General features: G+C 51.2%; 1 protein-coding gene across 7 annotated transcripts in view; it reads left to right on the top strand.

Annotated features, from left to right (window-relative positions):
* Window positions 1-5,319, top strand: part of ALDH18A1 (aldehyde dehydrogenase 18 family member A1) — a 98,987-nt gene extending 93,668 nt beyond the window's left edge. For 6 of the 7 annotated variants that reach the window (XM_006129393.5, XM_075934426.2, XM_075934429.2 and 3 more), the window contains exons 16-18: window positions 350-536; window positions 1,150-1,245; window positions 4,350-5,319. In XM_006129393.5, coding sequence (XP_006129455.3) covers window positions 350-536; window positions 1,150-1,245; window positions 4,350-4,531 — 465 coding nt within the window. In that variant the 3' untranslated portion in view covers window positions 4,532-5,319. Of the gene's footprint in view, window positions 1-349; window positions 537-1,149; window positions 1,246-4,349 lie in introns of those variants that run through there. The other variant, XR_012905502.2, reaches the window with a different exon arrangement.
* Window positions 5,320-22,512: the final 17,193 nt, after the last annotated feature.

A 22,512-nucleotide genomic window follows, 5' to 3' on the forward strand; every position in this document is an offset into this window, starting at 1 on the left:
ACAGTACCCCAAATAGGATTTCACTAGTGTTGTGTTAGATGTAATGTTGCCTCCCTACTCCTGTTTGAGATAAGCGAACAGGAGTCTAATTGTCTTAACCCTTTTTAGCTACAATGTCATACTGAGAGTTGATATTCAGGTCTACCATGACTTAAGTCTGTATCCTGTTACTAGTTGTCATCAAGTTCCCTGAAACTGTTTCTACATCTTATGATGTAAAACTCCATTCAGGAATCCAGATAAGCTAAGATCTTTATGCTGCAACTGGCTTTCTGCCTAGTAAGAATGTAATTCAAAAGTGTCCATTCTGCATAGAAAATAGATGTTATCAGATCCTCTGTTCTTGCAGGTGAAGATTCATGCTGGTCCCAAATTTGCCTCATATTTGACTTTCAGTCCTTCAGAAGTAAAATCTCTCCGTACAGAATATGGTGATCTAGAGTGTTGCATTGAGGTTGTCGATAGTGTCCAGGAAGCAATTGATCATATCCACAAGTACGGAAGTTCACACACAGATGTTATCGTCACAGAGAACGGTTAGTGACCTGAATGGCTTTGTTCAGTCTACCCTGAGTATGTAGAGTGTACTTTTACCTGTCCTGCACCAGTTGCTCTCATAGAATCATAGAACACTAGAACTGGAAGGGACTTCAAGAGGTCATCAAGTCCAGTCCCCTGCCCTTGCGGCAAGATCAAACACCATTCTAGATCATCCCTGATAAATGTTTATCTAACCTGCTCTTAAATATCTCCAGTGATGGGGATTCCACAATCTCCCTAGCAATTTATTACACCAAAACAAGTAGGAAGTTTTTTCTAATGTCCAACCTAAACCTTCTTTGCAGCAATTTAAGTCCATTGCTTCTTGGCCAGTCATCAGAGGTCAAGGAGAACAATTTTTCTCCTTACAAGCAATGGGGAACTTTGTAGTTTTTCCTCTTTCTCCTAGTCTCATTCTTCTGTTTGCAGATCTATATTTTTGAGTCTGTGCTGTGGAGAAAGAGACATGTAAGCATTGTTCTGGTCATGGATGCTCAATTAAGTGTCTCACATAGCATTACATCTGTTCAGGTTTTCATAATGCACCCATTACTTGATTTGAGAGCCTTGTTCCATCTGTGTCTATTCAGATTTTTCTCTTTCTTATAGAGAAAACAGCAGAGTTCTTTCTTCAGCATGTGGACAGTGCCTGTGTCTTCTGGAATGCCAGCACCCGATTCTCCGATGGATATCGGTTTGGACTTGGTAAGGGGTTGAGTGGAATTATTTTGTGCTGCTTGCAGCTGGGGATCTGAATTTGGGATTTTCACGTTTTCCCATAAGAATGACAGAGAATGCCAACCTGAATCCTGTAGGATGGGATAGTCCCGTCTCTGATTGCCTGCCTGCCAATGAGAGAAGTTTTACAGAACATACTGTAGTAAAAGTTGAAACTTGGATCTTCTACTCTATGGGACTAGGAGACAGTCTGGTGGGTTGAATTAACTGGAGCAAGATCATAAAATAAGATGTAATGTTGCTAAATTACAGTAGCATTTAGATCCTTCAACCAAAATTGATGCTCCATTGTTCTGAACACAGGACATGTACATACTAAGAGAGATCATATTCTAAAATCACAACATTTGGGTTTCATTTTGCATTCTCCTTTGTTTCAGTTCCAGAATGGTTTCACTGGCCATTTTCTAAAGAATTGCTATAGTCCGATTTGAAATCGGAATGAGTTTTCATGATTTGTGTCAGATTCCATTGATATGGAAATTGGAATTGAATTAAAATGCACAAAAACAGCCTTTTAAAATTAGTTTATTTAATAAAACAATCTTAAATGTGCTGCATCAGAAGAAAAAGCGAAACATATTTTGTATATAAAACTAACTCATTCATTAAAGCAAGTGTTGTGTATAGTTAATGAATAGAACTGATTGTTTCTAGTAATCAAGACCTTGAAAATTTTAAAAATAGTTAATCTAATCTTCACAACTCATTCTTTATTCATGGATTGAATGAAGAAAACAGTCTCCTGCCTTTTCATCTGCCTGTTAGCTTTTTAACTATGAATTAAATAGCTGTTATGCTATAGTGATTGAATAAACAGAAAGATAGAAAATATTCTCTCAGTATCTGCAGAAGAGGCTGCCGCTGTCAATAGCTCGTTGAGCACTGCAACGAACTCTGGTGTCAGGAACTAGTGGAAGTCATTTGCTAAGCTCAGTGGCTTTAGTACAATCGAGTACCACAGGTTGTCATTAATTTTAAATACTTTTTAAAAGAAGCTTCTTTAAATCAAAATCTTACTTTTAACTCAATTTTTATCCATCCTGTTGGTAGAACTAGAAGTGAATGTGTTGCACCCTCCCAATTCTCATCACATACAGGCAGTCCCCGGGTTACGTACAAGATAGGGACTGTAGGTTTGTTCTTAAGTTGAATCTGTATGTAAGTCGGAACTGGCGTCCAGATTCAGCCGCTGCTGAAACTGACCGCCAGTTCTGACTTACATACAGAATCAACTTAAGAACCCCAAGCGTCCCCAAGTCAGCAGCTGCTGAAACTGATCAGCAGCTGATTCCAGGAAGCCCGGGTCAGAGCAACTCTGCCTCGGGCTTCCTGTAGTCAGCGCAGGTCAGTTTCAGCAGCGGCTAAATCAGGACGCCTGGGGCAGAGCAGCTGGGGTGCTGCTGGGTTGCTCCAGTAGCGCCGCTCCTCGGCACTACTGGACCAAGCCAGCAGCACCCCATCTGCTCTGCCCCAGGCGTCCTGATTCAGCCGCTGCTGAAACTGACCAGCAGCGGCTGAATCAGGACCAGAGCAGCTGGGGTGCTGCTGGGTTGGACCAGTAGCGCCCAGAGCAGCGCTGCGGGACCAACCGGCAGCACCCCAGCTGCTCTGCCACAGGCGTCCGGAGAAAAGCCTAGTCTGCTGGGGGGGGGGGACTAGCTGCGCTCCCCCCACCCCAGCAGACCAGGAAGACACGGGCGGCGGACCGAGACGCACCGCGGTCCCGCCGCCTGGGTCCTCCGCGGCTTTGCTCCCAGTCTCCCTGGTCTCCTGGAGACCAGCAGACCAGGGAGACGGGGAGCAAAGCCTCTGAGGACGCCGTCAGCGGGACAGCCGCGGGGCATCTGGGCTGTCCCGCTGCCGGCTTCCCCCGCGACTTTGCAAAGCCTCAGGGAAGCCGGCAGCGGAGCAGCCCAGGCGCGCCTGGGGTGCCCCGCTGCCCGAGCCCCCCCGCAGCTTTGCAAAGCCGCAGGGAAGCCAGCGGCGGAGCAGTCCAGGCGCGCCTGGGCTGCCTCGCTGCCCGAGCCCCCCCCCCTCGGCTTTGCAAAGCCGCAGGGAAGCCGGCGGCGGAGCAGTCCAGGCGTGCCTGGGCTGCCTCGCTCCCCGAGCCCCCCCACAGTCTTGCAAAGCCGCGGGGAAGCCGGCAGCGGAGCAGTCCAGGCGCGCCTGGGGTGCCCCGCTGCCCAAGCCCCTCCGCGGCTTTGCTCTGCGTCTTCCTGGTCTGCAGACCAGGGAGACGCAGAGAAAGCCCCAGAGTACACGGGCGGCAGGACCGCGAGGTCCCGCAGTCCGTGTACTCTGGGGCGGCCCCGTTCGTAACTGCGGATCCGACATAAGTCGGATCCGCGTAAGTCGGGGACTGCCTGTACTTTGGCAGGCACTGTTACCAGCTACTAAAACGTCAGAACTGCATGCAGTGAGGGGAAGAGAAAAAGAGGTTCTTTAGAACAGCCTCCTCCCACGCAGCTTCTGGAACTTGCAGAGAGAGAGTGTGAAGGAAGCACTCTTGTTTAGAGCACAATTGTAGAGGATTGCCTCTGGAGCCACTCCAATTCTGTTACCTGGCTGCTTGGTCACACTGCCTAGCCACAACTGCTGCTTTGTGGTCTAATCATTGCTTCATGTCCTGGCTGAGGCTACCCTAGACTGTGAATGGCAGAGATACTAAAGCACAAACTTAGTCTGTTCTATCTAGTTAGGGTTTCTCTCTCTTTTCTTAAGAGCCAGTTTGGGATCTATTTATGAACTTGACATTTTTTGGAAAATGAAATGTTCCTATTGTTCTTGCCACAGTACTAAAGAAACGATGCTTTCATGATGGTAAAAGTAGGAAGAATAAAGATACATGTCTGCAGAATAATACGACTGTTATTTCTAAACTGTAAATTCAACAATACTGGTCTGGGGCCTGCAAAAATGGCATGGGAAAACAAGATACTGGCTTTTCTGTTTCCCTCTTAGAAGAAATTAAATGATAGAATTGATGGTAGAAAATGGTCCCAGCAAAGCGCTAACTGCACAAAACTTCCTTTCATCATCTTATGTCTAAACCTCCCTCTTGGTTGCAGGTGCAGAGGTTGGAATCAGTACTTCTCGTATCCATGCCCGTGGGCCAGTAGGAATTGAGGGGCTATTAACTACAAAGTGGTTGCTGAAAGGGGAGAATCATGTTGTTTCTGACTTCTCTGAGCATGGGAGTATGAAGTATCTTCATGAGACCCTTCCTCTCCCTCAGAGAAACACCAACTGAGATCATCTGAGGAGAGCACATGAGTGTCAAATGTTTACTGAGAATGTTCAGACTTCAGAGCTCCCTCTGGGAAGGAGATTGTACCTCACCTTCAGACTCATTGTCTCTACATTGTTCCTCCATCATTTCTTGGTCACCTCAGTAAAATTAAGACAAACTGATTATATCTGTACCTGAGAATACTTGCTCATGCTGTTTTCATGTGTAGCAACAAATGCAGCTGATACAAATAGGGTACCCTGAAACCACAGCCCTGCCTCCTTCAAACTGTCAAAAGGACTCAAAGGCTCTTCTCTGCCTTCTTTCCTTAATCTCTGTGGTACAGTATGTGTGTGCTTGGTTTTATGGATGGAGCCATTTCTTATGCTTTCTATTGGTTAAACCTCTCTTCTCCTTTTTTGTAACTCTTCAATTCAGGAAGAGGATTTGGTTTTTCTGAACTTGTCTTTTTGACTTAGGATCTTGGCAGCTTTTGAAAATTCAGAAATGCTGTGACAATTATTTTGTCTGCATTTAAATGTTTAATAACACAACTGAATGAATATTCCCAATGTACAACAATGTTTTTGACCAAAAATCCTTTTTAATCTCTTTATTTCTTTTAATTGCTGACTAATGTAGATAGATTTCATAGTTCTATATCATGTGGATTTCATTACCCTTTTATGAATATTTGTACAAAATATTTTTGCTCTTGGATTTTATATGAAACTTAATCAACTCCAAAAGAGAATGGAAGCAATATTTTAATTTCCTTGTTTTTCAAAATAAAGTTTATGCAAAATGGCTTTGGATCTTAATGTGTGGATTGCTTGATACAAAACTGTTGTTCTTTGTCTTGGATGAGTTCTTTTAAAGATGCCAAATATATGGAGACTGTTGCTCCCAAGATGAAACTTTTCATCAATGTATTTTTTAATATTTTCACTTTTCACCAAAAAAAGTAATTTTTGAGACAGACTAATTCTGTTGTCAACGGTTAATCATAGAATCATAGAATAATAGGACTGGAAGGGACCTCAAGAGGTCATCGAGTCCAGCCCCCCGCCCTCAAGGCAGGACCAAGCTCCGTCTACACCATCCCTGACAGATGTCTATCCAACCTGTTCTTAAATATCTCCAGAGAGGGAGATTCCACCACCTCCCTTGGCAATTTATTCCAATATTTGACCACCCTAACAGTTAGGAATTTTTTCCTAATGTCCAATCTAAACCTCCCCTGCTGCACTTTAAGCCCATTACTCCTTGTCCTGTCCTCAGAAACCAAGAGGAACAAATTTTCTCCTTCCTCCTTGTGACACCCTTTTAGATATTTGAAAACCGCTATCATGTCCCCCCTTAATCTTCTTTTTTCCAAACTAAACAAGCCCAGTTCATGAAGCCTGGCTTCATAGGTCATGTTCTCTAGACCTTTAATCATTCTTGTCGCTCTTCTCTGTACCCTTTCCAATTTCTCCACATCTTTCTTGAAATGTGGCGCCCAGAACTGGACACAGTACTCCAGCTGAGGCCTAACTAGTGCAGAGTAGAGCGGCAGAATGACTTCACGAGATTTGCTTACAACACACCTGTTGATACAACCTAGAATCATATTTGCTTTTTTTGCAACAGCATCACACTGTTGACTCATATTCAACTTGTGGTCCACTATGACCCCTAGATCCCTTTCTGCCATGCTCCTTCCTAGACAGTCGCTTCCCATCTTGTATGTATGGAACTGATTGTTCCTTCCTAAGTGGAGCACTTTGCATTTCTCTTTATTAAACCTCATCCTGTTTACCTCTGACCATTTCTCTAACTTGCTAAGGTCATTTTGAATTATGTCCCTATCCTCCAAAGAAGTCGCAACCCCACCCAGTTTGGTATCATCTGCAAACTTAATAAGCATACTCTCTATCCCAATATCTACATCATTGATGAAGATATTGAACAGTACGGGTCCCAAAACAGACCCTTGAGGAACTCCACTTGTTATCCCTTTCCAGCAGGATTTAGAACCGTTAACAACAACTCTCTGACTACGGTTATCCAGCCAATTATGCACCCACCTTATCGTGGCCCTATCTAAGTTATATTTGCCTAGTTTACCAATAAGAATATCATGCGAGACCGTATCAAATGCCTTACTAAAGTCTAGGTATATGACATCCACTGCTTCTCCCTTATCCACAAGGCTCGTTATCTTATCAAAGAAAGCTATCAGATTAGTTTGGCATGACTTGTTCTTCACAAACCCATGCTGGCTATTCCCTATCACTTTATTACCTTCCAAGTGTTTGCATATGATTTCCTTAATTACCTGCTCCATTATCTTCCCTGGGACAGACGTTAAACTGACCGGTCTATAGTTTCCTGGGTTGTTCTTATTCCCCTTTTTATAGATGGGCACAATATTTGCCCTTTTCCAGTCTTCTGGAATCTCCCCTGTCTGCCATGATTTTTCAAAGATGATAGCTAAAGGCTCAGATACCTCCTCTATCAGCTCCTTGAGTATCCTGGGATGCATTTCATCAGGACCTGGTGACTTGCTGACATCTAACTTTCCTAAGTGATTTTTAACTTGTTCTCTGTGTATCCTATCTTCTAAACTTACCCTCTCTCTGCTTGTATTCACTACATTAGGCACACCTCCAGACTTCTCGGTGAAGACCGAAACAAAGAAGTCATTGAGCATCTCCGCCATTTCCAAGTTTCCTGTTACTGCTTCTCCCTCCTCACTAAGCAGTGGGCCTACCCTGTCCTTGGTCTTCCTCTTGCTTTTAATGTATTTATAAAAGGTCTTCTTGTTTCCCTTTATGCCTGTAGCTAGTTTGATCTCATTTTGTGCCTTTGCCTTTCTAATCTTGCCCCTGCATTCCCGTGTTGCTTGCCTATATTCATCCTTTGTTAGTTGTCCTAGTTTCCATTTTTTATATGACTCCTTTTTTATTTTGAGATCATGCAAGATCTCCTTGTTAAGCCAAGCTGGTCTTTTGCCATATTTTCTATCTTTCCTACACAGCGGAATTGTTTGCTTTTGGGCCCTTAACAACGTCCCTTTGAAATACTTCCAACTCTCCTCAGTTGTTTTTCCCTTCAGTCTTGCTTCCCATGGGACCTTACCTACAAGTTCTCTGAGCTTATCAAAATCTGCCTTCCTGAAATCCATTACCTCAATTGTGCTGGTCTCCCTTCTACCTTTCCTTAAGATCATGAACTCTATTATTTCATGATCACTGTCCCCTATGCTGTCTTCCACTTTCAAGTTCTCAACTAGTTCCTCCCTATTTGTTAAAACCAAATCCAGAACAGCTTCTCCTCTGGTAGCTTTTTCAACCTTCTGAAACAGAAAGTTGTCTCCAATGCAGTCCAGAAACTTATTGGATAGCCTGTGCCTCGCTGTGTTAGTTTCCCAACATATGTCTGGATAGTTGAAGTCCCCCATCACCACCAAATCTTGGGCTTTGGATAGTTTTGTTAATTGTTTAAAAAAGGCCTCATCCACCTCTTCCACCTGGCTAGGTGGCCTGTAGTAGACTCCTAGCATGATATCACCCTCGTTTTTTACCCCTTTTAGCTTAACCCAGAGACTCTCTACACAGCTATCTCCTACGTTCATCTCCACTTCAGTCCAAGTGTGTACATTTTTAATATACAAGGCAACCCCTCCTCCCTTTTTTCCCTGTCTGTCCTTCCTGAGCAAGCCGTACCCTTCCATACCAACATTCCAATCATGCGTCCCATCCCACCAGGTTTCTGTAATACCAATGATATCATAGTTGTATTTATTGGTTAGCAATTCCAGTTCTTCCTGCTTATTACCCATACTTCTCGCATTTGTATATAGGCATCTAAGATACTGATTTGATCTTGCCTCCCTGTTGTGCCCTGACCCTCCTTTCTCCTTGCCATTATAGGCCATAGTCCCCCCCATTTCCAACCCATCTCCCAGTCCCGCACATGCAGCACTTACCTGTGGGCTTTGCTCACCTGCCCCCGACAAACCTAGTTTAAAGCCCTCCTCACAAGGTTAGCCAGTCTGTGTCCAAACAAGGCCTTCCTGCTCCTGGAAAGGTGAACTCCATCTCCACCAAGCAGTCCTTCCTGGAAGAGCACCCCGTGATCAAGGAAGCCGAATCCCTCCTGGTGACACCATCGTCGCAGCCAGGCATTCACCTCCAGGATGCACCTCTCTCTGCCCGAGCCCCTACCTTTGACAGGAAGGATAGAAGAGAATACCACCTGCGCTCCAAACTCCTTCACCCGTACTCCCAAAGCCCTGTAGTCACACTTGATCCGCTCAGTGTCACACCTGGCAGTATCATTTGTGCCCACGTGGATGAGTAGCATGGGGTAGTAGTCAGAGGGCCGGATAATCCTCGACAATGCCTCCGTAACATCTCGGATACGGGCCCCTGGCAGACAGCATACCTCTCGAGATGAGCTGTCAGGGCGACAGATGGGTGCCTCCGTTCCCCTCAGAAGAGAGTCTCCAACCACCACTACCCTACGTTTCCTCCTCGCAGTGGTGGCAGGAGACTGCTCAACCTTGGTGGTGCAAGGCCTGGTCTCCTCCACTGTGGGGGGTGACTCCTTGTCTCCTGCTGAAAGTAAAGTGTAACGGTTATGTAACAACACAGTGGGAGGGTTAGGAGCAGGGGTGGAACACTGCCTGCTGCCGGAAGTAACCAGCTGCCAGTGCTCACCCTGCACCACTGCCTCCTCCATAAGTGGCTGGTCAACAGTCCCACATCCTAGGACAGTGACCTCCGTGGACTCCACAGGAATACTGTCCAGGAATTCCTCATGGCTTCGAATGCTCCTCAGCCTGGCCACCTCCTCCTGTAGCTCTCCCACCTGCTGCCTGAGAGATTCCACCAGCAGGCACCTTTCACAATGGTTGTCTCCCCCAGCCTGGAGATCACTCAGTGGGAATTGCAAGCCACAAATACAGCAAGACCACACCAGGACCTGGGTAGAGGCATCCATGCTCAGGTTCTCTGTCTGGATACAGGCACAGGTGGAGGAGACAGGAGAAGTACTGGCACAAGCGCTTCGGGTCTTCATCACCATCAGTCACTCCCTCTGCTCAACTCCCTCGTCAACTCCCCTGTCTGCAGTCCCCTGTCCGCTTCGCTCCCCTGGTGCTTCCAAACTGAGTGACTGGGCAACAAAATGGCAAATGAAATTTAATGTGGATAAGTGTAAAGTAATGCACTTTGGGAAAAATAACCCCAACTATACGTACAGTATGATGGGGGCTAATTTGACAAATCAGGAAAGAGATCTTGGAGTTATCGTGGACAGTTCTCTGAAAACTCCCACGCAGTGTGCAGCGGCGGTCAAAAAGGCAAATAGGATGCTAGGAATTATTAAGAAAGGGATAGAAAATAAGACCCAGAATATCTTACTGCCCCTGTATAAAACTATGGTACGCCCACATCTTGAGTACTGTGTACAGATGTGGTCTCCTCACCTCAAAAAAGATATTTTGGCCTTGGAAAGGGTTCAGAAAAGGGCAACTAAAATGATTAGGGGTTTGGAATGGGTCCCATATGAGGAGAGGCTAAAGAGACTGGGACTTTTCAGTTTACAAAAGAGGAGACCGAGGGGGGATATAATAGAGGTCTATAAAATCATGAGTGGTGTGGAGAGGGCAGATACAGAAAAGTTATTTATTAGTTCCCTAAATAGAAGAATTAGAGGACACCAAAAGAAAAGTTATTTATTAGTTCCCATAATAGAAGAACTAGAGGACACCAAATGAAATTAAGAGGTAGCAGGTTTAAAACGAATAAAAGAAAGTTCTTCACACAGCATGTAGTCAACCTGTGGAACTCCTTGCCAGAGGAGGCTGTGAAGGCTAGGACTATAACAGAGTTTAAAGAGAAGGTAGATAATTTCATGGAGGTCAGGTCCATAAAAGGCTATTAGCCAGGAGATAGAAATGGTGTCCCTGGCCTCTGTTCGTCAGAGGCTGGAGAAGGATGGCAGGAGACAAATTGCTTGATCATTGTCTTCGGTCCGCCCTCTCTGGGGCATCTGGTGCTGGCCACTGTTGGCAGACAGGCTATTGGGCTAGATGAACCTTTGGTCTGACCTAGTAGGGCCATTCTTATGTAGATGGTATCATGAGTCCACGAAAGGTCACGATCCTATCTACATGTTTTGTTAGTCTATAAAGTGCTACCAGACCATTTGTTGTTGTTTTTTTTCTTTTATTTCCAGATGCTCTGAACTAGCATCCCATGGCTCCCTGTCACCTCTTCAGTCATTTCAGCATTTTACTGTTTAAGACGGTATTATCTAGGGTTATTTTTAGTTACTACATATGCTTAAGGCTTTTTACGCCTTGTGTCTTTATTTGGCTCGAGTACTGTCTTACAGGCTCATTGCATTATTGCCTTAATTTATATCTAAGCATCACCTAGCAAATACTTAGTCCTGCAGGCACCAGTACTAAGGGGGACTGGAAGTTCTTACTGTAGTCTATAATCCAGCGTTTCTCAAACTGGGTCGCAACCCCCAGGAGGGTTGTGAGCAACTTGGGAGGGGGGTTGCAGCTGGATTGGGCTTTTCACTTGCGACCCCTCTCCCCCAGGTTGTGAAGAGCGGCAGGGCGGCGGAAGGCAGCTGCCAGCAAGCCGCACAGCGTGGCCAGGACCAAGGGACTCCTGGAGCATGGCTCTGCTGCAGGAGGAGGCAAGGCAGCGGGAGAGTGACCAACCAAGCAAAGGGATGCAGAGCAGAAAAGAGGCACAGAGGAGAAAGAGATAGGGAAAGGAGCCTGCAGGGGGGAGGGCGTTAAGGACTGCGCGTGCCATGAAGGAACCCCAGGAGGGCAAGGAGTCTGGTGAGAAGGGGGGGAGGAAGCGACCCAGGGCAGTGAGGGTGGGTGGCCACACAAATTCATTTAGCATTTTAGGGGGTGGTATCACAAATTTTGAGAACCCCTGCTCTAATCCATGTTCCAGCAATCACTTACATAAAAATGTGATGTTAAACTCATGTATGTTTTACGCTAGAAATATACAAATCTTTTAATTTTGAAATAAATCTAAATGCCTGGTGTTCTGTTCATATTCTTTTGAGCAGGTGTTGCAGTTTATTCATATTTAAGAGCTTATGTATTAATTTATTGCTCACCATTTTAGAGTTAAAACAAAATACAGGACTATGTAGCACTTTAAAGACTAACAAGATGGTTTATTAGATGATGAGCTTTCGTGGGCCAGGCCCACTTCCTCAGATCAAGTAGTGGAAGAAAATAGTCACAACCATATATACCAAAGGATACAATTTAAAAAAATGAACACATGTGAAAAGGACAAATCAAATTTCAGAACAGAAGGGGGATGCGGGGGGGTGGGGGGGTGGGGGGGAAGGTAAATGTCTGTGAGCTAATGGTACTAGAGGTGATAATTGGGGAAGCTATCTTTGTAATGGGTAAGATAGCTAGAGTCTTTGTTGAGACCCCCATGTAGAGTGTCGAATTTTAGCATGAATGACAGTTCAGAGGATTCCCTTTCAAGTGCAGATTTAAAAGGCTTCTGAAGCAGGATGCAGGTAATTAAGTCGTTGAGACAGTGTCCTTTCTGGTTGAAATGGCAAGAAACTGTTTTTTCTTTGTGCTCCTGTCTAATATCTGTTTTGTGGGCATTGATCCTTTGGCGAAGTGTCTGAGACGTTTGTCCAATGTACAAAGCAGATGGACACTTTTGGCACATGATAGCATAAATTATATTTCTGGATGCGTAGGAATATGTGTTCTTGATCTTATAACTCACTTGGTTAGGTCCAATAATGGTATCAGCAGAGTGAATATGTGGACAAAGCTGGCAACGGGGTTTGTTGCAAGGGAAGGTACCAGGGTTGGTATTAGTGTGGTATGTCCTGTGGTTGTTGGTAAGAATCATCTTGAGGATAGGTGGTTGGCTGTAGGAGACTATGGGTCTGTCTCCCAGAGCCTCTTGGAGTTTAGTATCCTGTTCCAGTATAGGCTGAAGTTTATTGATAATGTGTTGGACAGGTTTAAGTTGGGGGCTGTAGGTGATGACACGTGGTGTTCTATTGTTGGTTTTCTTGGGTCTGTCTTGAAGTAGATGGTTTCTAGGTATTCGTCTGGCTCTTTCAATTTACTTTTTTATTTCTCCGGGTGGGCAGTTGAAGTTTATAAATGCTCGGAAGAGATCCTGAAGATTTTGGTCTCTGTCAGTGGGATTAGAGCAGATGTGGTTGTATCGAAGGGCTTGGCTATAGATGATGGATCATATGGTGTGTGCTGGATGGGAGCATGTAGGTAACTGTATGAGTGTGACGTAGTGGGGGTACTTGCTGGGCTGTGGTGACCCCTGCTGTCTGGAGCAAGACCCAGCAGGGAAAACCTCACTATGCAAAGGTAGTGCCAAACTTGTTGAACCAGTGGCCAGACACCCCCCATGGAGAGGAACAAAGGAAGGTGGAATGCTGCCCTGGCTGGGGGGCAGGGCTGGAAGGGAATTTAGTTAGTTGGTTGGTGGCTGTCTGGGAGCATGGAGGAGACAGCCTAGGGAAGGGGCTGGAGTTTAGGGGCCCAGTCTCCCCCATCTCAAGGGGGCCTGAGGCATCCTAGCCCAGCTCTGTGACCAGATTACATTTGTGCTGTGCTGTATCCTGGAGAGGCAATAAACTTCCTCTACTCCACCGGCTGGTGCGGTCTGTTTGTGCCATTTCGGGGTGCAGGAGACGGGGGACCCCAACGTGCCGTCACAATGAGTCAGTGGGTTTTCTGTAGAGGGTGGTGTCTAATTTTCCATTGTTGATTTGTACAGTGGTGTCCAGGAAATGGATCTCCTGTGTAGAATGGTCCAGGTTGAGGTTGATGGTGGGGTGTAGGTTGTTGAAATCTCTGTGGAATGTCTCCAGTGTTTCTTGGCTATGCGTCCAGATCATAAAGATGTCCTGGATGTAGCGTAAGTAGAGAAGGGGCAAAAGGGGACGGGAGTTGAGGAAGCGTTGTTCTAGGTCAGCCATAAAGATATTAGCATACTGTGGGGCCATGCATGTTCCTCTGATCTGGAGGTATAAGTTGTTCTCAAACTGGAAATAATTGTGGGTGAGAACAAAGTTACATAGGTCTGCTATCAGGTTGGCAGTGGTGTCCTCTGGGATAGTGTTTCTAATTGCTTGTAATCCGTCTTCATGTGGGATGTTGGTGTATAAAGCTTCTACATCCATGGTGGCAAGAATGGTATTATTGGGGAGGTTATCGATGTTTTGTAGTTTCCTTAGGAAGTCAGTAGTGTCTCGGAGATAGCTGGGGGTATTGGTTGCGTAGGGTTTGAGGAGAGAGTCTACATAGCTGGATAGACCAGTAGTGAGCGTGCCGATACCAGAGATGATGGGACGTCCGGGGTGTCCAGGTTTATGGATCTTGGGAAGCAGATAGAACAATCCTGGTCGGGGGTCAGAAGGTGTTTCTGTGTGGATTTGTTCCCGAGTAGCTGTGGGGAGGCTTTTAAGGAGACAGTCTTCTGAGGTGGGATCAGAGGAGAGAGGTTTGTAAAATGTGGTGTTGGAGAGTTGTCTGGTTGCCTCCTGGTTATAGTCGGCCTTATTCATAATGACCACAGCACCACCTTTGTCAGCTGGTTTGATTATAATGTCCAGGTTGTTTTTGAGACTCTGGATGGCATGGTGTTCGGTGCGGCTGAGATTGTGTGTCGCTTGTTGTCGTTTGCGAATAATGTCAGTCTGTGCGTTGTTGCGGAAGCTTTGTATATAGAAATCCAGATTGTAATTCCGACCGTCGGGGGGAGTCCATATAGAATTATTTTTCCTTTTGTGTTGATTGGGGGGGATCAGGTAGGTCAGACTGATGTTCATTGGTGTTTTGGATATATTCTCGGAGGCGAAGGCGGCAAAAAAAAAGCTTCAGGGTCACCACAAAATTGTATCCAGTTTGTGGGGGATGTGGGGCAGAAAGAGAGATCCCGGGACAAGACAGACTCTTCTGCTGGATTGAGTTTGTAGCTGGAGAGGTTAACAATATTATCCGGTGGGTTGAGGTAGTTGCTGTTGTAGCCTGTGGTGTGGAGCAGTTTAGAAAGTTTATTGTCTTTTCTTTGTTGTAGGGAATAGAAGTGACCAGACTAACACGGCTACATTTCTATCACATTTTAGAGTTAGATGTTATCACTAACTTTTTAGCTGTTATATTCCCAGCACTTACCAGCTCTGAGGTATTGCTCCCTGCTGGCTGGTTAGGATCTAAGCTCACCACACCAGATTTAGTGGTTTTCTCTAGGAATGTCAATGTATAGACGACTAAACGATTAACCAATGAGCCTCAATTTATTGGTCAATCCTGTCGATTACAGACATTCTCCCCTCTCGCCCGCTGTCTCTATCAGAGGCAGCAAGGAGGAAGGAGGCGTGAGCTGATGCCTGTGGGAAGCCAGCTTTTTAGTCAGCTTGTCACAAGAGGGCGCGGTTGTACAGTTGATCGGGCTGCACTACACGGCACATTGGGTCAGCTTCACAGAACAAAAAACCCAGAGTAGCTCAAATACTTATTAAAGGTATTTTATTGCAAGCAATTCAGGAGCAGTTTTAAAAGCGATATATCTGTCTAGTAAATAGCAATTAAAAGGCAGGTTAAAAGCAATGTTTAATTTGAATAGTTAACAGTCTAAATCTAATCTCTAACCCAATTTAGCATCCTAATTCTTAATCCAGTCTAACACACATACTCTCATACACACATCCCACTTGCTTTCTGGGACTGGCCAAAACCCAGGTAATGTTGGTTAATTTGGTTGAGGCGGAAGTCCGACACACACATCACCCCAATATGTCGCATCGATGGACTCTAACTTGTGGGGCAAAATGGTTTGGTATATATCCCCTCGGCGGGGCCAGTCAAGTGGGACAATGTCCACTGGTTGCACACAACCTGGGTGGGGTGATGTCATACCCTCCTTGCTAGTGTGACCAAGACCACCCTTGAGGCACCCTGCTCGCGTCACCCAGTTCTGCTTGCCTCACCCCAAGTGACAAACAAGAGAATGTCCTTGACTAGGTCTCTCCCCTGTGTCTCCTTCTTTTCTGGAAACGTTGTCTCCTTCTGTACTGTTTTGTCTCCTCAGCACACACGGTCTTTTCTTTCACACAGTCCTTTCTCTCAAAGCTGTAAACAAGTCCATAATCCTCCAGGGCCCTGACTCGAACCTTAGTATGGCCTCTCTTCAGCTCACGTACTGTTAATTCAGTTATGCCAGTCATTCACACTAGCCATGATTTGTGACAAGTGCCCCACAAGCATTGGATCGGCCTGTTCCCCCACCTCTGTGCTGCTGCCTCTGATACAGAGGAAGCAGTATGGTGGGAGGAGGCAGGCGGGAGCTGATATGCATGAGCACTGTGTGTGGTGGCTTCATGGACCCACCTGTCAATCCCCTTGCTGCCTCTTCTAGAGGCAAGAGGGGGCAGGCAGGAGCTGGTGCTGGCTTTGCAGAGCTGCCTGCCCGCCTGCCCATGCTGCTTCCTGTATCAGAGGTTGGGGGGGGGGGCAGGGAAAGGTGCTCCACATTCCATGGAGCCCAAGCGGTAGCAGCTCCTGTCCCCGGGGGGGGGGGGGGGGGCGGGGGAGGAGGCGAGCTCCCTGCGGGCAGAGGCTGATCCAGCAAGCAGCCTGTGTCTGCCAGCAGTTTGGATGCCTGGTGGACAGGAGCTGCTGCCATCCTGTGCTGTTGCCTTTGTATCAGAGGCAGCCATGTGGGGCTGCAGGCAGCTGGGCTGCATAGGAAGCTGGTTTTGAAACTAGCTGCCCTTGTGGACCAACCCCCGGCTGCCACCCCACAGTGAGGCAGCAGCACAGAGTGGCCAGGGGGCTCCCTGGAATGGAGCCGGAGCGCACTGGCTGCTGCCCCTGCCCTCGGGGACTGTGTAATAGTTGTGTAACTGCTAACAGTCGGTGCGGTTACATGAGGATTCAATTACCCGATAGCTAACATCCCTAAGACAAGAGAAGTCCTGTGGCACCGTATGATTTACGGGAACATCGGCTTTCGTGGGCAACGACCCACTTCGTCAGAGGCATGTAGTGGAAACTCCAGAGGACTCTGCCATTTGGAAGTACTCCTCCCCCCCCCCCCCCCGCCTTTGCTGAATCTATTTCATAGAGGCAGCAGGTTGGGGGGGGGATTGACTAGTCGACATTACTATCCGATAAGCAAATGCTTTTCAGATACAGCCGGTCCCCCAGTTGCGAATGGTCGACTTAGGACCGTTCACAGTTACGAGCGAAGGTGTCATAAACGGCGGACCCCGCGTTACGAACGCGATCTGTGCTTACGAGCAGCGCGGTCGCGTGTCACTCCATGGGGTCCGACTTACGAACGCACCGAGTTACGACCCATTGCTTGGTCTGTAACTGGTTCATAAGTCGGGAAGAGGCTGTAGTTGACTAGTTGACTAGTCTTCAACATCCTTAGCATGGAGATCGACTGGAAAACATTGCCGGGCAGAGTGTCAGTGCAGTGACTCCAACAGTAGCGTGTGGATACAGACGCAAACCTGCCCCTTGCTCTAGGGGCCAAGCAAGCAGGGCCATGCACACGCCTGTAGTGCTGGGGACTCCAGACCCAGGCCTGGCCTGAGGAGTGTGCAGAGAGGGGGCGTGACAGTCAGACGGGGCCATGGCAGTGCGTTCCTGCATGTGAGCATTTGGCAAGGTGTGTGGCTTTTGCATGGGCATGTGTGCGTGACGTGTTCCAGTCAGACGGATACTCGGGTCCCACTCCTGGAGAGCAACACCCCTCTCCTCCCCAGCCGGAGCCTGCAATGGCCCAGACAGTCTGAGAGGGCCAGAGGGAAGAGGCAGGCGGGACAGGGACTCAGGCTCAGGGCCCCACCCCTGACTGCAGCGGGAGCTGGCAGACACTGAGACGGACACGCGCCCTCTCAGGGGGTCTCTTGTTTTGACAGTTCACACATGGGAACCCCACTCGGTCTCCCATGATGCACTGATGCGGGCGGGGGGATTGTAACTCCAGTGGCGCGTTCTGGCACGAGGCAGGAGCTGTGCGTCTCACATCCCTCGCAGGGCAACAAACAGCAGTCACGTGGGCACTGTGAGCTCTCACAATGTAGCGTCATGCCAACATGTGTGGCGCGGTGGACACCCGTCCCACGGACTGGAAGTGACGTTTGCTCGGTCCACAGCCTGACAGCAACCGACTGGGAACCGTGACCGGAAGGTGCCCAGGTACGAGCGCTCAGCTGGTGCCAGGTCAGCGAGTGGTAGGCAGGAGACACGGGGCCAAGCGGGACGGATTCAGACACGGGGTGCCTGGCTGGGACAGCGACTGGGGTTGGAGGTTTCCTGCGGCAGTGCAGCCAGCGTAGCCCACCAGCTCCCTTGGTACGTGGGGCAGAGGAAGGACAGCAGAGTGGAGGCTGGAACCGCTCCGACAAGGCACCACTCTGCTTATGGTTGCCAGGTGTCCGGTTTTGAACTGGACGGTCCAGGGTTTCAGCTTTTTCTTCGGGAAACAAATTGAGAAAATATAAATGTCCGCGAAAGCGGCAAGGACTTCTGTGCCACAGGACTCCTCGCTGCTTTTGCAGATTCAGACTAACGCGGCTACTCCTCTGATAAAGGTCTGGTATTTTCTAAATCAGATGGAATGCAGATTGTGATGTCATGTCAGGTGTGTCTGGTATTTTCTAAATCGGATGGAATGCAGATTGTGATGTCATGTCAGGCGTGTCTGGTATTTTTGGTGAAACCATCTGGCAACCCTAACTCTGCTCCTTGCTTGGCCGGGGTGGCGCCCTGCCTCTGGGGCAGGTCCTGACGTCACAGGGAGCGTGATCCCCAGGAAATCCGGGCAGTGCAGCGGCTTCCGGTCTGCGCCACCCGGCCCCGAGGGAGTGGCGGCGGGAGGCGGCAGCGAGGTCAGAGCGTGACGCTGCCCCGCCCGGATCTCAGCCCTTGGGCGCCCCAGTGTGCACCCCGCCCGGCCGGGCCGCTCTCCTGTAGCTCCGCCCCCAGCGCTGCGCCCCGCCCACCCGGGCCGCTCCCCTGTAGCTCCGCCCCCAGCGCTGCGCCCCGCCCGGCCGGGCCGCTCCCCTGTAGCTCCGCCCCCAGCGCTGAGCCCCGCCCAGCCGGGCCGCTCCCCTGTAGCTCCGCCCCCAGCGCTGAGCCCCGCCCAGCCGGGCCGCTCCCCTGTAGCTCCGCCCCCAGCGCTGCACCCCGCCCGGCCGGGCCGCTCCCCTGTAGCTCCGCCCCCAGCGCTGCGTCCGCTGCCTCGTGGCCCGGCTTGGTGCGAAGCTGCCACTGCCGGCTACGAACAGCAGCGCGCTGCTAGTGACGTCATTACCCTGGCGCGGTGCATGCAAATGATGGAACGCGGGGCACGTTCTATCGGCTCCCGGGCGAGTGACACGTGGGTTTGTGTCGCACACAGACGGGTCCCAGGCTCCGTCATTAATGGCAGGGGCGGGGCCTGGTCTGGGGGCGGGGCCACTGACTGGCAGGAACTCAGCTGGGACACAGAAGTGAGCGGCAGAAAACTCCTCGGGGTCTCCGGAAAATCCTCGCGCGGCCCCTCTGGGCTTGTGAACGGGACGCAGCAGAGGCAGCCACCCCCCTCCCCGCCCACCCGCCTCACGCTCCCCGCTGCACTTTCGAAGGCAATAGCAGCATCAGCCTGTCCCGCTGCCCGTCCCCGCACAAGCCGGCTGGGAAATTTGGTGTTGGGGGGAGCAGACTGCACGGGGGGGAGAGGAGTTTGGTGGAGGGGGGGAGCAGACTGCAGGGGGCGGAGAGGAGTTTGGTGGAGGGGGGAGCAGACTGCAGGGGGCGGAGAGGAGTTTGGTGGGGAGGGGGAGCAGACTGCACGGGGCGGAGAGGAGTTTGGTGGAGGGGCGGCGCAGACTGCAGGGGGCGGAGAGGAGTTTGGTGGGGAGGGGGAGCAGACTGCAGGGGGCGGAGAGGAGTTTGGTGGGGGGGGTTCAGACTGCACGGGGCGGAGAGGAGTTTGGTGGGGGGGATCAGACTGCACGGGGCGGAGAGGAGTTTGGTGGGGGGGGTTCAGACTGCACGGGGCGGAGAGGAGTTTGGTGGGGGGGGTTCAGACTGCACGGGGCGGAGAGGAGTTTGGTGGGGGGGGTTCAGACTGCACGGGGCGGAGAGGAGTTTGGTGGGGGGGTTCAGACTGCACGGGGCGGGGAGGAGTTTGGGGGGGGTTCAGACTGCACGGGGCGGAGAGGAGTTTGGGGGGGATCAGACTGCATGGGGCGGAGAGGAGTTTGGGGGGGGTTCAGACTGCACGGGGCGGAGAGGAGTTTGGGGGGGGTTCAGACTGCACGGGGCGGAGAGGAGTTTGGGGGGGATCAGACTGCACGGGGCGGAGAGGAGTTTGGGGGGGATCAGACTGCACGGGGTGGAGAGGAGTTTGGGGGGGATCAGACTCCACGGGGCGGAGAGGAGTTTGGTGGTGGGGAGGGGGAGCAGACTGCATGGGGCGGAGAGGAGTTTGGTGGAGGGGGGGAGCAGACTGCACGGGGCAGAGAGGAGTTTGGTGGTGGGGAGGGGGAGCAGACTGCATGGGGCGGAGAGGAGTTTGGTGGGGGGGAGCAGACTGCACGGGGCAGAGAGGAGTTTGGTGGTGGGGGGAGCAGTCTGCATGGGGCGGAGAGGAGTTTAGTTGGGGGTGGATCAGACTGCATGGGGCGGAGAGGAGTTTGGTGGGGGGAGGAGGAGCAGACTGCATGGGGCGGAGAGGAGTTTGGTGGGGGGAGCACACTGCATGGGGCGGAGAGGAGTTTGGTGGAGGGGGGGAGCAGACTGCATGGGGCGGAGAGGAGTTTGGTGGGGGGGGAGCAGACTGCACGGGGCGGAGAGGAGTTTGGTGGGGGGGGAGCAGACTGCATGGGGCGGAGAGGAGTTTCATGGGGGGAGGGGGAGCAGACTGCATGGGGCGCAGAGGAGTTTGGTGGGGGGAGGGGGAGCGGACTGCATGGGGCGGAGAGGAGTTTGGTGGGGGGAGGGGGAGCAGACTGCACGGGGCGGAGAGGAGTTTGGTGTGGGGGGAGGGGGAGCAGACTGCATGGGGCGGAGAGGAGTTTGGTGGGGGGAGGGGGAGCAGACTGCATGGGGCAGAGAGGAGTTTGGTGGGGGGAGCAGACTGCATGGGGCGGAGAGGAGTTTGGTGGGGGGGGAGCAGACTGCATGGGGCGGAGAGGAGTTTGGTGGTGGGGGGGAGCAGACTGAATGGGGCGGAGAGGAGTTTGGTGGGGGGAGCAGACTGCATGGGGCGGAGAGGAGTTTGGTGGGGGGGATCAGACTGCATGGGGCGGAGAGGAGTTTGGTGGGGAGGGAGCAGACTGCACGGGGCGGAGAGGAGTTTGGTGGTGGGGGGCGGAGAGGAGTTTGGCGGTGGGGGGTGGGGAGGAGTTTGGGGGGGGAGCAGACTGCATGGGGCGGAGAGGAGTTTGGTGTGGGGGGGAGCAGACTGCATAGGGCGGAGAGGAGTTTGGTGGGGGGGATCAGACTGCACGGGGCGGAGAGGAGTTTGGTGGGGGGGGAGCAGACTGCATGGGGCGGAGAGGAGTTTGGTGGTGGGGGGGATCAGACGGCATGGGGCGGAGAGGAGTTTGGTGGGGGGGAGCAGACTGCACAGGGCGGAGAGGAGTTTGGTGGGGGGGTTCAGACTGCACGGGGCGGAGAGGAGTTTGGTGGGGGGGGTTCAGACTGCACGGGGCGGAGAGGAGTTTGGTGGGGGGGTTCAGACTGCACGGGGCGGAGAGGAGTTTGGTGGGGGGGTTCAGACTGCACGGGGCGGAGAGGAGTTTGGTGGGGGGGTTCAGACTGCACGGGGTGGAGAGAAGTTTGGTGGGGGGGTTCAGACTGCACGGGGTGGAGAGGAGTTTGGGTGGGATCAGACTGCACGGGGTGGAGAGGAGTTTGGGGGGATCAGACTACACGGGGCAGAGAGGAGTTGGGTGGGGGGGAGCAGACTGCACGGGGCGGAGAGGAGTTTGGTGGGGGGGGTTCAGACTGCACGGGGCGGGGAGGAGTTTGGTGGGGGTGGATCAGACTGCACGGGGCGGGGAGGAGTTTGGTGGGGGGGGATCAGACTGCACGGGGCGGGGAGGAGTTTGGTGGGGGGGGAGCAGACTGCACGGGGCGGGGAGGAGTTTGGTGGTGGGGGGGGATCAGACTGCATGGGGCGGAGAGGAGTTTGGTGGGGGGAGGGGGAGCAGACTGCACGGGGCGGAGAGGAGTTTGGTGTGGGGGGAGGGGGAGCAGACTGCATGGGGCGGAGAGGAGTTTGGTGGGGGGAGGGGGAGCAGACTGCATGGGGCAGAGAGGAGTTTGGTGGGGGGAGGGGGAGCGGACTGCATGGGGCGGAGAGGAGTTTGGTGGGGGGAGGGGGAGCAGACTGCACGGGGCGGAGAGGAGTTTGGTGTGGGGGGAGGGGGAGCAGACTGCATGGGGCGGAGAGGAGTTTGGTGTGGGGGGAGGGGGAGCAGACTGCATGGGGCAGAGAGGAGTTTGGTGGGGGGAGGGGGAGCAGACTGCATGGGGCGGAGAGGAGTTTGGTGGGGGGGATCAGACTGCATGGGGCGGAGAGGAGTTTGGTGGGGAGGGAGCAGACTGCACGGGGTGGAGAGGAGTTTGGTGGTGGGGGCGGAGAGGAGTTTGGCGGTGGGGGGCGGAGAGGAGTTTGGGGGGGGAGCAGACTGCATGGGGCGGAGAGGAGTTTGGTGTGGGGGGGAGCAGACTGCATAGGGCGGAGAGGAGTTTGGTGGGGGGGGATCAGACTGCACGGGGCGGAGAGGAGTTTGGTGGTGGGGGGGAGCAGACTGCACGGGGCGGAGAGGAGTTTGGTGGGGGGGAGCAGACTGCATGGGGCGGAGAGGAGTTTGGTGGGGGGGGAGCAGACTGCATGGGGCAGAGAGGAGTTTGGTGGTGGGGGGAGCAGACTGAATGGGGCGGAGAGGAGTTTGGTGGG

Source organism: Pelodiscus sinensis, chromosome 8 (assembly GCF_052426305.1).
Source record: "Pelodiscus sinensis isolate ZL-2025 chromosome 8, ASM5242630v1, whole genome shotgun sequence".
NCBI classification, from domain to species: domain Eukaryota; kingdom Metazoa; phylum Chordata; order Testudines; family Trionychidae; genus Pelodiscus; species Pelodiscus sinensis.